This window comes from Scardinius erythrophthalmus (assembly GCF_964197995.2).
Source record: "Scardinius erythrophthalmus genome assembly, chromosome: 1".
Classification (NCBI taxonomy): domain Eukaryota; kingdom Metazoa; phylum Chordata; class Actinopteri; order Cypriniformes; family Leuciscidae; genus Scardinius; species Scardinius erythrophthalmus.
In genome coordinates this window covers 42,510,002-42,527,175 of record NC_138221.1, presented here as the reverse complement: position 1 = coordinate 42,527,175, position 17,174 = coordinate 42,510,002, and the positions used below count along the sequence as shown (strand labels likewise).

Below are 17,174 nucleotides of genomic sequence, written 5' to 3'. Positions count from 1 at the left end.
TTCTTTATAGACGACATGTTATTATGAAATACATTATATGTATAAATGCAGTTATCAATACTGCATTAGATTATAATTAGATTTTGGAAAATATTTTTATTTTCAAAAATATAAAAACACGTTTTCTATACAAATACAAAGTTCTCAGGTGATGCATTTTATAATTTGCATTAAAAAAATAAAAACACTTCAAAATTCAAAATCTAAATTACCATTTACCGCAAGATCTGCTTAGATTGATCAAAACATTTTTTTTTCTTGGCTTCCTTTAAGACAACTTGGGTTTTACATCAGCATGGTAGCCATGGTCATATAACCTATAAAAATATAATAAAAATGCACCTTCAAAAATGCAGGTTCACATGTATGTGCTGGCCTGGAGTCATTATTTTTCACTGCTGTCACCACAAAACCTTCTACCAACCACAACCATCTCCCTCTGCTGGACTGACAGGTTACAACCGCACTTTGGTTTCAAAGATGTTCATTCTAAATCTGATCTGACACATTGAGCTCAACATTGAAAGCAGTGCAAATGCCCACATATGGATAATAGGATCCTGTTGTGTTCATTCGTTGGCAAATTCTGCCCAGCCTCCTGGCACTCACTCAACTCTGTTGTTGTTTTTGTGTGGCTTTGCATGCGCAGACAGCTCAGTCTGTGTCAGATCTGAGCAAAGCAGCAGCAGCGTTCGTGCACACAAAGCTTTGTGTCACCAATCACGCAAAAAAACCTTTCAACTAAAGATAAAGAAGAGGGAGTGTATAAGAGAGGATAGTGTATTTCCAACACAAACGCTGTCCTTCTGAAGAGTCACTGCGTAGTAAAGGACGCCATTTTATCAAATCTGAACTGAAGCCAAAAAAGCTTAGAGCTGCCATCAACATCTTACAGTGTCTCGCCACAGAAAGTTTATCAGATGAGCTCAGCAAACCTCTGCCCTGCATTAATCTCTAACAAGCAATGCAATAGCTTTAAGGATTTGCGTTTTATTTGCAGTTATTTGAATGGTATGCTTCCAAATCAAACAGCAGCAGTACAGCAGGGAGCAAAGCAAAGGAAATGCCTGTTATCAGCGCGTGGAGGATCGTACTATGAGGTTGGAGGGGGTGGGGTCGCAGAGAAGTGGAAAAGTACCTGAAGAGAGATGTCGCCCGACCATCCTGAGAGAAGCGCTAGGCTGCGTGCAGAGCACTGGCCATCCCTGTTACAATATGTCTGCTGCTCGAGAGGCTTCTGAGGCTCATATTTGAAATGCTGCCAAGGAGCTGCAGCTCAGTACACGAGCGACCGCCCCGTTCGTCCCTCACAGCTTCGGCAGGATCCGATCTCTGTTCCCTCACCCGGGCTTTATTTATATCTACCTCTATTCCTGATTCGGAGAGGAGACTCTCTCGTGAGGGAGGGGAAAGGGGTTGCATGGGAGTTGAAGGTTAAAGGCAAAAGCATTCCGTTGTGCCATTAGGAGGGAGGAAAAACAAAACAAAAAAGAGAGATTCTTTTCTTGTGCACCCTTCTCTTCTTTCATGCTTTCAAACTGTCACAAAACATTTAGCCGAGACCATTCAGACTGCAATTAGCACCGCTGCTCACAATAGAGCGAGCTGAATAGATGCACAAAAGCAAGCCAGCCTCAGAGCATAGGCTGCACTGCAAGGACTGCAAACACAGAAACACACACAGCTCCCTGTCATAATGGCTAATTTTTAGTATAGTCTTCTTGTAATATTAAAAGTACAGTGGGTGTGTGAAGTTGTAGCTCTGCATACTAGAGGTGCGGTCCTAAGTTTAGAGGAAAACAACACTTCAATGGCTGAATGGGAAACAGGATAAACACACCAAATGAGGCTCACATGTACTGTAGGCGGGCAGGTGGCCAAGGACTAAATGTCTGTGCAGAGTGTGCCCGCTCTTTAATGATGCAGAGGAGACAAAAAGACGACCGGAAAGCATGCATGCTGGGAGAAAAGAAGGGATGGCTCCAGTACAGGAGAGATAGAAACACAGAAAATGAGATGAACACTTACAAAAGCACACTAGCTCTTGGCATCAAGGAGGGCATTGTTTACAAATGATCCCAGCGCCTCCTATATACACAAAACACCAAAGTCCGAAGAGAACAGAGACTCGTATTATACTCCAACTCAGAGCCAGCTTTTTCTAGCCAAATATGCAATGATGTAATCAAAGCCTCATTATTGATTATTCCCTTTTCTGCAAATGACCCTTTTATGAAAATCCTCAAACAAGTAGATCTAAATGCTAGATTTTATTTAGGTTTTACTAACTAAATAGTTATTGGTTGGTTTTGTTTGTGTCTTTCTGTAGTAACTATTACAGCAAGAGTGCCAGAGTACTATCCAGGCAGCACGATGCAGCCGAGGAAGGGGAAAGGAGTGAGTTTACCATCCTGTGTTGGAGACAAATTAGTCCAGTCAAACACTAGACAAACAGCGGCACACGTGCACACTTTCTCTAAACAGAATTACCTAAAAATGTCTTGCCAACGTTTAGGAACACTTAAAACAAAGAAGATGTAATTTGTTACTATTAGAGGTCAACCATTGTTATTTTTACATTTTCTGAAAAATATACAATAAAAAAAAAGTCTAAACTTTGCCATTTCCTCAAATTAGAAGGAAGATTCCAGTGTATTAGCAATGTTAATCTTAAATTAAACTGAACACATCAGGAGTGTAAATGTGTAATTTACCTATTACTATATTTATACCATGCTTAAAATAGCATCTTCGCTATAATTAAATGGTCTATATAAAAATGTTTTGTGTTTAAACCAGTGTTGTTTTAGTATTTTTTCTATATTATAGTTTAACAATTTTTGAGTTGGCTTTTATTTTTATACTTTTATACAGTTTTCATAACCTTTAGTAACTATGTATTGAGCTTGCCATTTTTTTCAAATATTTCTAAATAGTTAAAAAAATTTATTTCAGTTTTAGTTAAGTATTAATACTTCAACTTCTTTCAGCAAGTTGCCAAGGCATCAATTCTAATTAGTTTCTTTTTTTTCCATTTATTTGTTTGTTAGTTTTTAGTTATGATAACTACATTGTTTTAAACTTGTTGCAACACATCTCGCTGGTTTTTCGGGGATAAATCTCAAGTCTCAGGACCTCTGCATTCGATTCCTTTCCACTGCAATCAATCTCACTGTTTTAACTAAAACAAATGTAACCAGTGTGAATGGAAGCATAAACTGTGTCATTTTTTGCCCTGTGTTTGTATATGCATTCATGTACAAATCAATAGCAGTGATACTGTGGGGCGAATAACAGAGGGCTTTACTGATGTTGCAAAGATGCATAGTGGTAGAGAGGAGGGAGGGGCCAGTATGCATGAGGGTCTTACGCAACAGCCATCCGTCTTGATCTACTATACCACAGTCCCGCTCATCCATGGCAGGATGTGACATCAGGAATAGGCTGAAACTAGGCGACCACTAGCATTGGGCAGCAGGGGGCGACTAGAACAGATGTTAGCAGAATAACACAGGCATGACAATAAGAACTCATCCAACTAATCAAGACCAGGCAATCAAATAGTACAGAGCAGCATATTGGTATAGATTGCAGACAAAGCCCTCAATGCCTGTATGTGCATGTGTTCTCTTTAAACCAAAGAAAGGGAAAGCTAGCTGTACTGGCTTGAAGCAAACTACTCTACCAGAATAGTTTTTCAGCTCTTGATTACATTACTTTTGGGAGGAAGAGAGGCTTCACTCCATTTTACATGGGAAAGTTCTATTTATTATTTCCTAAGCTGGGCCTTCTCAGCCCGGTCAACTTCACTTCCCAGTCACAACAGTGTTGGCGTTGGTAGGATGCATGCAAGTTGTATGGGTGTGACAGGAAAAAAGAGAAAGAGAAAGAGAAAGTTTGTATGGCCGGGAGCAGAGCCAGCGCTCAGGTCTGTTTGGTGGTTGGGGGAAGAGAACACAGGACTCACTGAGGCAAACAGGCCCATAATGAGCTGATAATTCCTCAGCAACATCAGGCCTGTAAATTGTAATCCACTCCACAGAGCAGCCGGCCACACTGCGCAACATAAACCTCAAATCTACATTCAGAAACAAATGCACTAGGCCTTAAAGGTGAAGTGTGTCATTTATGTGCCTCTAACAACAACAACAACAAACCCTACTGCTAAATAATGACTCAAGACCCTGGCATTCTGTTTTATTCAGTTGTGCTCTGACTAGCTGTTACCCATTCACACCATTACAAGCTGTATACCTAATCACACTACTACAGGCGTGATTGTGTATACACACAGACACATGAAAATGGGGCATGAGGCCACACAAAAGTAAAAATGCATCGACTTCTACAATTTCTGAGGATAGAAGGCAAAGCGTTTCTGACCCTTGGGCTGTTTTACATTAGATATCCATGTGACGACTGTAGGAAAGCAAAAGAGACAAGCTAAATGAATACAGCCTCTGTGCTGCTGCTTCTGGCTTAAAGCAGAGCTGTGGGCCATTCGGCTGCATTCCAGTGGCTTCCTGTAAAACACACACACACACACACACACACACACACACACACACACACACACACAGAAAGCTGGGAGCTCTTATTACTTGCTAGGCTCCCAATGACCGTTAAGTAACATTCAGCGGAACCACAGCTCAGTGCACGTGTCGACTCAAAACATACCCAAAAGCAAACTCAACAAATAGAGACAGAAGCGAGCAGGAAAAGAAATGCAAGTGTAGGTAGGTTTTTTGAAAAACCATCACAATGCATTCTGGGACTGCCATACTGGCAATGCACAGTCATGTTTGTTGATCTCTTGAACACAATGGCCAATCAGAGGTGTTTAATTTAATCAGACTCCACTCACCGCTTAAAACGCCAGAGTTCTGCATGCTTACGAATCCTCTCATTAACAAAGACAAACAAAATAAGAGATTAATTATGCAGTGTAGATATCTATTGATTTTAATGGAACTTTGTAAGATCGCCAACAGAGATGAATGACAGCTTTTTAGTGGTTGTAAATGGAGCGGACTTTACGTGCTTTCGAGGCTATATATAATTAATTGAATAAAAGTTTTGTTTTTCATGCTGCTAAGAGGACCGACGGCTAAGTACATGCTGCAAAATTTCGGATGTGACATCTACATACAAATGTGGGATTCACTCTCGAAACTGCAATTGACAAAAAAACATGCCGTGTCAAAATAGATATGTGCAATATAAATGCAGGCTAATATATTAATAGAGAAATATTCATTTCAATATATTTTTGATATTCCATTTTTGTAAAAAATAATGACTTATTGTAAATAATCTTAAATGTCTCACTGTACATCGCTGTTCTTGTTATGGTGGAGCCATTGCTTACACATTACATCTGCAATTTAATGGATAGTTTTAGTGAACTTTAAATGTTTAATTGTCCATCTGACTAATAAGCAAAATATGCATGTGCAACAATAACACGCACAGTTTTAATCTACTGTCTTAGCATAATATAACTTGTATATCATAACATGGTTGGTCTCTATTAATATTGAAGACTATATGCTTAATATGTAGCTCTGTTTGACATTTTGTATCAGGGTCCCTGCTCCATGTCTCTATCGCCAGAGGGGTCCTTGCCCTGAAAAGCATTGAAGACCCCTGCTTCAGACCAGAGCCAATCAATACTCTGGCATGGCACAAATATGGGCCGGCACATGGACAGTTCTTCTCTCCTCCCAATCAAAGGAGACTCCTTTAAAATCACGCACATTTACTGTAAGCTGTGAATCACCCCTGCCCACAGAGCTGATCGTCTGCCATCTCTCCTTTCTCCTCTCAAACTCATTCTTTCACTCCGCCACATCAGTCGAGAAGCCACAGAAACAGCTGAAGACTGCCAAGTCCACGTACAAACTACAACACTCTTGGCACACCCACACGCCTCCAAACACAGGAAGTAGCAAAAAACAGCTCAGCATGACTGTTTCTCTCCACCTAGCTTTCTTTGCCTGCAAAACAGAGACAGCGAAAAAAACAGCATCCACTACTGCCTACTGCACATGCACACATGAATGAGTTCAAACAACACTATATAACACAAAGACCATGATTAAATGTCAACAGGAGATTTTAACAAGACCCTGACTGTGTGATGAATAAATTAGTCCATTTTACTGCCTATTGAACCACATCTTTTGTGCCTCATTAGAGGCTGCTCACACATCATGTACTTTTTCATTCCTACCTATTCCACTGCTATTTTTGCTATTTTCATTCCACTGTGCTACTTATACATTGTTTGTCTACAAATGTGCTAGACCATCATTTCTGACAGTTGTGCTCCGCATCTCGCTTCTCTCTTCTTGCGATGTCTCGCACAACACGGCATTGTAAAAATGTGGCACTCAAAAAAAGTTAAACTTAAAAAAAAAAACATCTCATTTCTACTGCACGTAGGCATGTGCCGGTATCACATTTTCATGCTGCGATTAATTGAGTGATCTTTTATCACGGTATACGGTATTATCACGATATTTTAATTGCACATGAGAAACAGATGGATTGGGGGGGGATGTAAAAAATTAAATAAAACTTGCATCACAAGGTGTAATTGTGATTGTCAAAACAATACCAAATTTTGGTAACTAAACTGAATTTTATTAAGTTTAGTGACAACATGTTACAATGATTACATGGTACAATGACTGGTAGGCTATACTGTTTGTATTGCTTAACACAAATTTAACGATTTCAATTCAATACTTGGGATTTGATTTAAATCTTGATTCAATATTGACTAATTTTGGATAAATATTAGATAGCCCACATGTTATTTTTTTCTCAAAAAAATATCTCACAATATGAAACCATATAGAGCCCTATATCAGCTGGTATTATTAAAGGTTACAAATAACTAATTAAATCAAATATAATGTGGTTTTCATTATAATAACAATTATGTAATGACACAAGTAAAAATATAATAAAAATATGTAAAAAAAAAATTGCAGTGCACATATTCAGCAAAATACTCTTCTTTATCGATTTGTTTTAGTCATCTAACATGCTGCTGGTCATTAATTGTTTAAATGTAACGTTCTGTGACACAATTGTTCTCCTGTTTCATATCAAAAGTAACCTGCTCTGTCTTGTTTGACGGTCTTCGTGTCCTCTTTGCTCCGCGATTTTTCTCTGCGTGAGAAAACGGATGTGTCGTCGCGTGTGAAGAGTCTCGCGCTGAATGCGTCGAGTTGGCAGCTCTGCTTTTAGAAGCGGGATGGATCCGGTTAGATCGGCGGCGGCCATAGACTGTAGGCGGCGGCGTTCCTCCTTCCACCATGCTGCTTCTCCATGTGAGGACTGTTTACATTAGACTAGAAGTGCGCAACGGCCGCATGCTTATACACGTGACGATTGTTTACATCAGAGTGCGCACGTGTTTCGCGCAGCATAAATACGCAGTGTTTGTTTAAGCGGTTGATGGAAAATAAGCTATAAAGCGCGTTCTAAAAAACCAAATTTCGGAAGTATTATTTTTCACGGTATTTTGAAGTGCCCGCGATAACAATATCGTGCATATTCATTACCGCGATTTATCGCATTACCGAATACCGGCACGTCTAACTGCACGCGTCTTGCATTCTTTAAATCAAAAATGTTATGTGAATGGCCCCTTAGATTAAAAAAGTCAAAAAATTATTAAAGTCCCCGTGAACGACTTTTCTCCAGTGTTGTGACGTATTTCCAAGTGAAACGGAATATTGAACAGAGGGCAGGGTTTTACTCTAGCGCTCCTCCTCTCCATCTCTGCTAATAGCAGACGAACGGTTTGATGGGAGTGGTTAAGCGTTTTCAAACCAAGCCGTCAAACCTACGTCATCGGAAAAAGACGCCATTCCAGACCCGGAAGTAACAGATTTTGATTAAAGATTACCATGGTAGTAGTAATATGCGCTAACAAAGTAAATAGGGTCAATTTTGATTTCATGGGGACTTTAAATCCTTTTTTACCCAGCCCTATTCATTATACCATAAAATTCCAAAAAAAATATTCCATAAAAAATAAGAATGGTCAATTTTATTTTCTTGATGACTTTTCTTTTCAGCTTACAGCATGTAGTGCGAAACTTGGCAGCTGCCTCTCGTCGTCTAGTTTTTCTTTTCTCTGCCTACTTGTAATTTGTTTTGTTGTCAAGTCTCCATTTATCACCTCGCTGGTAGATCGTTTATTAATTAAGAACACAGTTTTATATTATAGTTTTACACAATGTGCTGTATGACCACCACAGCCAGTACAAACCAGCATCCAAAGACCTCCGCCACAACCAGCTCTTCCACTTTCCTCCAACATTTTATAAAACGACAAAAAAGACCACATGGTCACCAACTTTGGTCGACACAAAGGCCGTGAGATTTTTCTGGGCTGCACCCTGGTCCCTGACTCAGCATGCTGTCCCGTGTGCATCATGGAGGAGAGGCTGACCTGGGTGGGTCTGGCAGGAGAAGGGCTGAGGTGTAAGGCTGGCGGACACTGGCTGCGCAAGAGCCGTGCTCCCGGAGGGGAGAGGTTGGCCCCGCTTCAGTAGCTGCTTGTGTTCGTGTTGACGGAAACGAGGGGGCACCTCTCTGGGCGGGTAGCGAGGGGCTGCCGGCTGCTGCTGTTGTTGCTGTTGGTTGCTGGAGGGTGCGCGCTTGCCATTGCCACCAGTGCTGCTGCTGGCTGAGGGCACGGACGGGTTGATGGCGGTGCTGGGGTTGGTGGGGGGAGGAGGGGTGGGGCTGGGCTTGGCAGAGTCTGGCACTGTGGACACAGAGATGAAAGAGCGAGAGAAAAACAGACAGAGAGAGAAAGAGAGAGAGTGAGAGAGAGAGAGAGAGAAGGGGGAGAGGGAAGCATAAAGTTAATTTTAGCACATGCCGTAACGAAAGCAAACAGGAAGTGTCTTTAGAGGGATGACTATGAGAGGATTCGGGAGGGATGAGCGGGTGCGAGACCATTGAGGATGTCGGTTCGCCTGTCTCTACCAATCACAGACGCAGAAGGGCGCTTGGGGAGGGAGACGAAAAGAAACGAAAGTGCCGTTTATCTTAATACCTCAGTGTTGTGGAGGAGGTAGAAACAGTTACACAATTAGCCATCAGAGAGACTGATCCAGGCAGATCTCCGCCTGAGGCAGAGGCAAAGATGAAGCAGTGGGAGCACAAACATCTGTGTGAATGAGTGCCGGACTTACGTAACGCACTCCTATCTCACAGACGGGGGGAGATGCATATACTGCTGGGAGATAAACCACTGTCTGGTGGAGGAGCAGAAGCTTGGAGGAGGAAAAACACCAAAAACTATTTGATAACTCTACTTCGTGGGTTTTTGGGCTTTTATTGATTTTAGGAGCTTCTGAATTTTGAGGCAGTGACAGAGGGGGAAATATCAAAATGCATTCAAAGATAGGTCTACACTGATGCACTGCAATCATTCACACAAAGACCTTGTCGAACAGACCACAAAACTTCAAAAAACAGTTGCGCAACTAAGTATTAAGTATGCATTTTAAAGTGTACGTATATAAATATCAGGAAAAAGGCAAAGGTACAAGACTGCATACTTCATGAGGGAATTAGCAAGTCATCTGATAAACAAGCGCTGCAAATTACATAACTGAATGTTAAATGACTACTGAAGCAGTTTGAGAGATGACATGATTAACTAGTACAGTCTGTTCAATGGTCGATCAACACATTGAAATGCACAAAAAAAAAAAAAAGGATTCTGCTGCTTGATGAAAATCTTTTGATATGTTGTCATTTTAATTTAATCATGTTCAACCACAATCCATTAGAGTTGGGACTACATGAATGATTTTATTGTGTTAAAGTAGCATTGCATAAACTGTTAACAAGATTTCCACAATCCATCATGCTTTGCATGGGACTGGATATGGAGAGTAAATGTTTACAAAGTGTTATTTTATGCATTTTTTTACCAAGCTGAGAAAAGGGGAGGCCTCATTCATGTTTAGTGTTCTGTTATGTTGAATGTTTTTGGGGTGTTACCATTGCGGTGATGTGTAGAACGTGTTTGGGTTGAAGACCTGCTAACAATAATTCAAGGTGCTGAATAAAAAAAACAAATACTTGGACTAAACTTGGGAATGCAATGGATGTAACCAGTTTCATATTTTGGCTGCCAACACTTAACATCAAATGTGTAAAGGTATATTTAGCTAATATGTGTAATTGTTAGCTAATGGTTTACTTCAAAATAACTTGATTCAATCGTTATTTTAGCACATTTAGGTTTAGTTGGGTTTACTTCAGTTTCTTTAAGATGCAATGCAATGAAGAGTGAAACTGGACTTGACATAAGAACTCATCTCTCCCTCACAGCCTCTTTCACATTTGTGCAAGTATAAATACAGCGTTTTCTGTCAGGTCTTTAAAGCACTCACTGAAGTCACTCATAAAGAAGGTTTGTGGTAATCAGGTGAACTACATTCTCCAGCATCCACTGCTTCTTTCCAATAGGCTGGAAAGAGGCTCACAATCATATTCTATAGATTATGCACTGGAGAGGCCCATTGTGACAGCCTGAATGCTACATGAAAACATGAATCCTGAGCTAGTGTGAACATGTCCTTTCAATTTCTCCCTTTCTCTCTCCCTCACATGCAAGTTCCTCCCCCAGTCGTGGCCCCTTGCTCTCTTTCATGGCATGTTTGCAGCACAGACGCTCTCCAGTGGCGCAGTCGCAGTGCTAAGCTGGAATCGGTGACGCCAATCCCCGATTAAGTCCAGCTCAGCCTGCCTGCCAAGAGCTGGCCGACCAATCGCTACAGATTCCTCCACTCCTCTCACATACGTGTCTGAGTCAGCCCATTGTTACAGACGATTATGAACGTGTTATGGGAAGCATACGGACTTCCAAACGCATGGCTAATTTCTCTTCATTATTCTGGGAGTACCTGCACATTCACACTTTTAAAAAAATTAGCCGTGAAAAATTGCTGCAGTCAGGGCCCTTTGATGAAGGGTATTCTAGAAGCTTCTGTGGAAACTGTCAGCACTCGTCCAATCACAACGCAGCACTGGCGAGGGGTGGTTTGAGAGTGGAAGGGGGAGGGAGATGCAATGAGTCCTCGAATGGGAGATGAGGGGGGGAAAAGGAGTCTCTGTGTGTATGCATCTAAATCCAGCTCTCTGAACACTGGACACATGGCCACACTGGACACAAATCCTCAAACAATTACACCGTAGGGAGATTCATGTGAACTGAAATGCTTTAACTGCTAACCAGTTTACGGAGACTTATTTTAAAGCTTTGTCGCTCTGATAGACACTCTCACGTGTAAAAGCATGAAGGCAACTCGCAAGACCACTGACACAGTTATATTATGGGTTTTGTGTTATATTATGGGTTAATAATAACAATAATAAAAATAATAATAATCTAATAAAATAAATAACAATATAATAATAATGACAATAATAAAATAAAATGATAATATAGTAATATAACATTTATATTGCTAAAAAAACTATGAACTTTTTTGTTGTTTTAAAGTAAACATGTACACAAACAAAAAACAACTCTCACATGATATGCCAGTGGATACAAGGCAACATTTTATATGGATTACAGTGATGAATAACTAGTTCATCAGCCCTGAATAGTAGTCCCACTACAAGAATGACGATTTAGACAACTTTTTAACTATATAAAAAAATATTTGCATGATTGAATAATTCATGCAAGTGCTTTAACAAATATGAGCTTCACGATTTCTGCTTTGAAACCCATGTTTTGCAAGTGCATGACCCTGTGTATTTCCATTGTAAGTGCCACACTGTTACTTAAAGAAAGAAAAATAAATGATTGTCTGTGGTAATGGACATAATGCCATTAAAGCTGTCGATATACATTGACTTACTGATCCAAGAAAATTATTTTAATTACCATTGTTCTATCTACTGTATGGAACAGAAACACTGAACAAACACTGCTTGTGCAGAAATGCAAAAGCTTTTTCATATATAGTATGGTTATCAACAAACAAAAAACTTGCTCAAAAGAGAAAAGACTGACACCTGAGAAAGCAGATATCAGCTTTTGGGGAGGCCGCTAAGATATTAAAGATGTCTGTTTGCAAAACAAATGCTCAGATGCACTCTGAATTCTCAGAGAATTAAGCAGCATTTCATTTCAAAGAGAAAAAAAAAAAGCATAATATATTGGCCCGAGGGAGTATTTTCCATCTTACGACGTGCTACAGATCTCTCTCTCTTTCACGTAGACAGCTTCATTTACTGTCTGAAGAGAAATTAGATCCTGCATTAAACGTTCAATTCTTCGACTTCACAGGACAGATGAAAGCACTAAAGGTATGAGAATGGTGTAACATGTCTTAGTAGGATGAAATTACAGGACCTGAGCCCAGTCTAAATACAGAGGAGACAACTTAAATGCAAATACAGCACACTGACTGCACCTCCTACTACAGACACACACTCCGCACATGCTGCTAACGCGTAATGACAGGCTTTCCAATATGAGCAGTGACTTCAAACGGAGGCCAAAAAGTGCTGAGTGGGTTTATTTTGATCAAAAGCGCTTTCCAGCACCGATTTCAGCCTGCAAGTGAGTTATGAGATGTGGAGATGTGAATTAGACCTCACAGAGTGAACAGGTTTTTGAGGTCAATATAATTGAACGTCACTCTCTCTCAATGGCACGTTAGTGGCCGTCTGTGGAGGAGAGAACAGGCAGATATTGTGCTACCAAATCATTATCTGTCACTTTGACAGACTCTGTTGTAAATGCTCTATTTTAAACCGTCCTTGTTTTCCCAAACATTATATAGTTATATAGAGTTTGTAAAACATAGGCTACAATAATAGTTAAGGAACTAAAATCATGTACAAATGACAAGAAAGTCAGGAGAAAACAATAATTACATTTTTTTGGAAACATTTAAGTGATTTGCAATCTATACAGTCATAGTTTCTGACCAGTGAATTTCCATGTTTTTTTTTCTTCATGACTTTCGGTCAATTGTGAGCAGACGGGGTTTAAAAAAAACATTTAAGAGAGATAGCACTTCACAAATAGACATTTCTTCACAAACGTTTTGCCTCAAAGGACCCGCATTGCAATCAAGATTAGGAACTTTAAAAATAGTTTTCACTCAATTTCTACCTGAACTAGAAAAATGTATATTCATAAAATGTATTAAAAGATTTTATTAATTTACATTATTTTTTTCAGGTCTACTGTTAGGCTTCCTTATACATCTAGGTTTTCCTGTTCTTAAAATAACAACAACAAAAACAAGAGAGAGAGAGAGAGAGAGAGAGAGAGAGAGAGAGAGAGAGAGAGAGAGAGAGAGAGAGAGAGAGAGAGAGAGAGAGAGAGAGAGAGAGAGAGATTCTCAGTTTCTCTCACCACATTCTTACTCATCGCATCCTTTCATGTTAACTTTCATCCGAATATTTTATTTATTTTTTTCATAATTTCTAACCCTTATTTACATTCCTTACTGAGAGAATATTTCTGAAGCAGTGAAACATCTGATATCTTAGTGCAGAGGGTATCCTCTGTTTGTGCATGTCCTCAGGAGCCAGACACATGGAGTATTTCTCCTTAGGGTGGCACTTACACAGACACCTTGAGATGCCTTGTGCATCCCCGGGTCCCAGACTCAGCTTGTTGCTATGGAGATACACACCTTGCAGTTGTTTTTTTCTCTCCGCCTCTCCCAGATCTCATCACAGCAGAGCATCTGTCACTTCCTCACAACACAAACAAACCTCACACAGGCTGCTACAGGATGCACAAAATGTAATAAACTGACAGGTCAAAATGAGTGAGCAGATGTTAACAGATAATATAGTTTTAAGAGAGGCATCTTTATGTACAGTTAACCAAGCAGCTGGCTCAGGAAATGATGGGTAATACTTTTCATTATAACTGCTATGTAAGGAACCATGCAATTTGAATGGCTATGGGGAGGACACAACACCGCATTTTTGTGCTTTGTCAGCAAGAACAGATGCAATAACCAAAAGCATCCTTCACGTTTATATTGAGCAACAATAAAATAAAAAAAATAAAAACTGGATTCAATAACTGTGAATTCAGCTGAATTTTTTTCATAATTCAGCCAATTAAATACTTTACACAAATAGCATACAAAAGTATGGGGTCGGTATGACTTAAAAAAAGAAAAATGATACGTTTATTATTTATTTTTAAGACACTGTTATGTCTAAAGACGTACTACGTCTTATATTTCTTAAGCATCAAATCATATTTGAATGATTTCTGAAGGATTATGTGATTTCAATTGCAGTACTGCATATCACAGGAATAAATAAAATTTTACAATTTATTAACATAAAAAACAGTTATTTTAAACTGTAATAATATTTTTTTATGTCTTTTTGATCAAATAAATGCAGCATTGGTGAGTAGTATACTTTATATCTGTTGATTATTTTCCTTTTTTTAATTGGAAATTGACTGACACAAATGAACAAAATGTTATTTCTAACAATTTAAAGATAAGTGTACTATTAATGTGTGGCACGGTGGCTCAGTGGGAAGCACTGTCGCCTCACAGCAAGAAAGTTTGCATGTTCTCCCCCTGCCACAGTCCAAAGACATGCAGGTTTGTTTGTGTTTGTGTGTCTGTGTGTCCTCCCAAGCTATGTAATAGGGAGGGTTGGAGAAAGACCTGCCAACCTACCCTGGGGAAAAAAAAAACATTGCCATGAAAATTCATGGACGGTTTCTTGCCCATAGAATCACCAAGAGTCGGATACGACTGAAATGGTAATATAGATAGATAATATTAATGCAAATTCACATTATATGAAAATCAAAAGACTCGAAACGATAAGAAACTAGAAGTATGACTAGCCATCGTAAAATAGTCTATAAGAGCAAACCGATTTTTCTGTTTGGGGTGTCAGATATACCAGTATAAATGTAACAGAATCTCAGCATCATAAAAAATTGCTTGAGATCTGTATGTGTGCTTTGCCAACATTGACTAGCGCTGCATTAGCTCAAGCAAATAATCTTTTGTTTTTACAGTATCAAACTCTGGATGTCAAACAAATAGCCAGCTCGTGGTCATAGAGTTCAATACCCTGCAGCAATAAGATTAGCTCTAATACGATCTACACAACCGAGAGTGACGCATGACTTGACCCTGCCAATGGACACGTTTCAAAGGCTTCAGGATCATTAATCAGTGGAAGACATTGCAGGGAAATAATCACAACGCTCGCCTATCATGCTAATCTCCTCGCTTTCCATGTTTAACCTTGCACGAATGAGTCCGGAGATCTTAATTAGCAGCGTTTAAATATGTAGCTGTATTTAAGGCCTGCGGTTTCTCGCAGAGAGATGAAAAGACCCACACGAGGAGGAGACTGGGAGCTGCTCTACATGAAAACTGGAGTGACTGGGGACGTGTCTCATGGGACGAGCACAGAGCAGAGAGGAATCCTTACCATATTCACCCTCAATTAACTGCACTTCAGATGAACACCCTCCCCTCCTCTCTGGCACATGCTTTTACTCTTAAAAAAAAAAAAAAAAAAGAGTAATAAAATGATCGGATCGTCATAACACTGACACTGTAATTGTACAAATTAATTGTACAATTAAACTATTCACTTCAAAAATGAGTTGTTTCAATAACAATAAGCTTCAATTCCTTATGTTATGCAACTTATGTAACAATTCCTTATGTTATGCAACTGAACAGCAGATCAGCTGATTTCAAAATGTTGTAGTTGTTCCAGTAAAAAGTAGCAGTATAACGTAACAATGTAAAATATCACTTTGTATTGCACACCAGCAAACTGAATCAATACTCAAAGGGACTTTCCTACAGTGGCCTTCATCATCCCTCCAAAGAAATGTTGGGAAGTCCAAATCATTTTAGTGAAACGATTCATCCAGAAGGCTATTTTTTATTAACTGGTTCATAAAAAAGATTGACTCACTTAATTAATTAATATTTAGTTAAATACGGCTGTTTATCAATATACACTACCGCTCAAAGGTTTGGGAAATAAAATAAATAAATACTTTTATTCAGCAAGCAAACATGCATTAAACTGATCAAAAGTGACAGTTAACATTTATAATGTTACATACAATTTTTATTTCAAATAAATGCCATTCGTTTAAAATTTCTATTCATCAAATCAGCATATTAGAATGATTTTTTAAGGATTGTGTGACTGGAATAATGGCTGCTCAGTTTTGCATCACAGAAATTAATTACATTTTAAATATTTATTCAAATAGAAGACATTAATTTCTTAATTTCTTTCATTTTACTAGCTGTATTTAAAGGTGACACATTATGCCCCTTTTCACAAGAAATCTATGGTGTCCCCAGAATGTGTTTGCTCAAAATACCCCCCAGATCATTTATTACAGCTTGTCAAATTTGCCCCTTTTTGGGTGTTTTTTTGTGTGTGTCCCTTTAAATATCCTTTACACGAGCTTCGGATACTCCGGCAATAACAAAACGCAATTTCTCACTCATCCAAAATCTCAGAAATAACCAGTAGCGGAGTGCAGCCTTACGGAGAGACAACTTTTAGATGCACCTCGCGACCTGGACGTTTCTGAATGGCTAGTGGATACATTTATGTAGTTGTTGTGGGTTACATTGATTCATCTCATCGACTTGTATGTGCCCTCACTTTAACACAAGTTGTCACAGTTCCCTGAAGTCTTTATAAGACAGCTGTGACATTTTTGGGTCAAAATACCACAAGGATGTAGCCCGAGAGAGAGATTGCATGCTTTTCTTGAACTTTTGCCATTGCGTTAGAACTGGTTACACTGTTGTCGCTTGCGAAAACCAAATGGTGGCGCTGTCGTGGGTGGAAACGTGCAGATGAACTGACGGTAATATTATAATAAGTTCCCTTTCCTACCTCAGAAGGGGAGCGAAATCTGATCATCTTATTTTTTTACATGCTTGCAGAGAAAGGCTTACCAAAACAAAGGTACTGGGTTGTCACTTTTCACATTTTCTGGGTCGGTAGATGCACCGGGGACCCGATTATAGCAGTTCAACACGGAAAAAGTCCGATTTTCATGATATGTCCTCTTTTAAGTTGCTCATTGCTTAAATTATGATTGCTTAGCCTCAAAGTAACTTTCC

General features: G+C 39.4%; 1 protein-coding gene across 5 annotated transcripts in view; it reads right to left on the bottom strand.

Moving 5' to 3' along the window:
- Nucleotides 1-17,174, bottom strand: part of tnrc6c1 (trinucleotide repeat containing adaptor 6C1) — a 49,923-nt gene that overhangs the window by 14,750 nt on the left and 17,999 nt on the right. For 3 of the 5 annotated variants that reach the window (XM_081383186.1, XM_081383187.1, XM_081383189.1), the window contains exon 4: nucleotides 8,471-8,788. The exons of 1 other annotated variant lie outside the window; for it this stretch is intronic. In XM_081383186.1, the coding sequence (XP_081239312.1) occupies nucleotides 8,471-8,788 (318 nt within the window). Of the gene's footprint in view, nucleotides 1-1,138; nucleotides 1,315-8,470; nucleotides 8,789-17,174 lie in introns of those variants that run through there. One more of the 5 variants, XM_081383190.1, reaches the window with a different exon arrangement.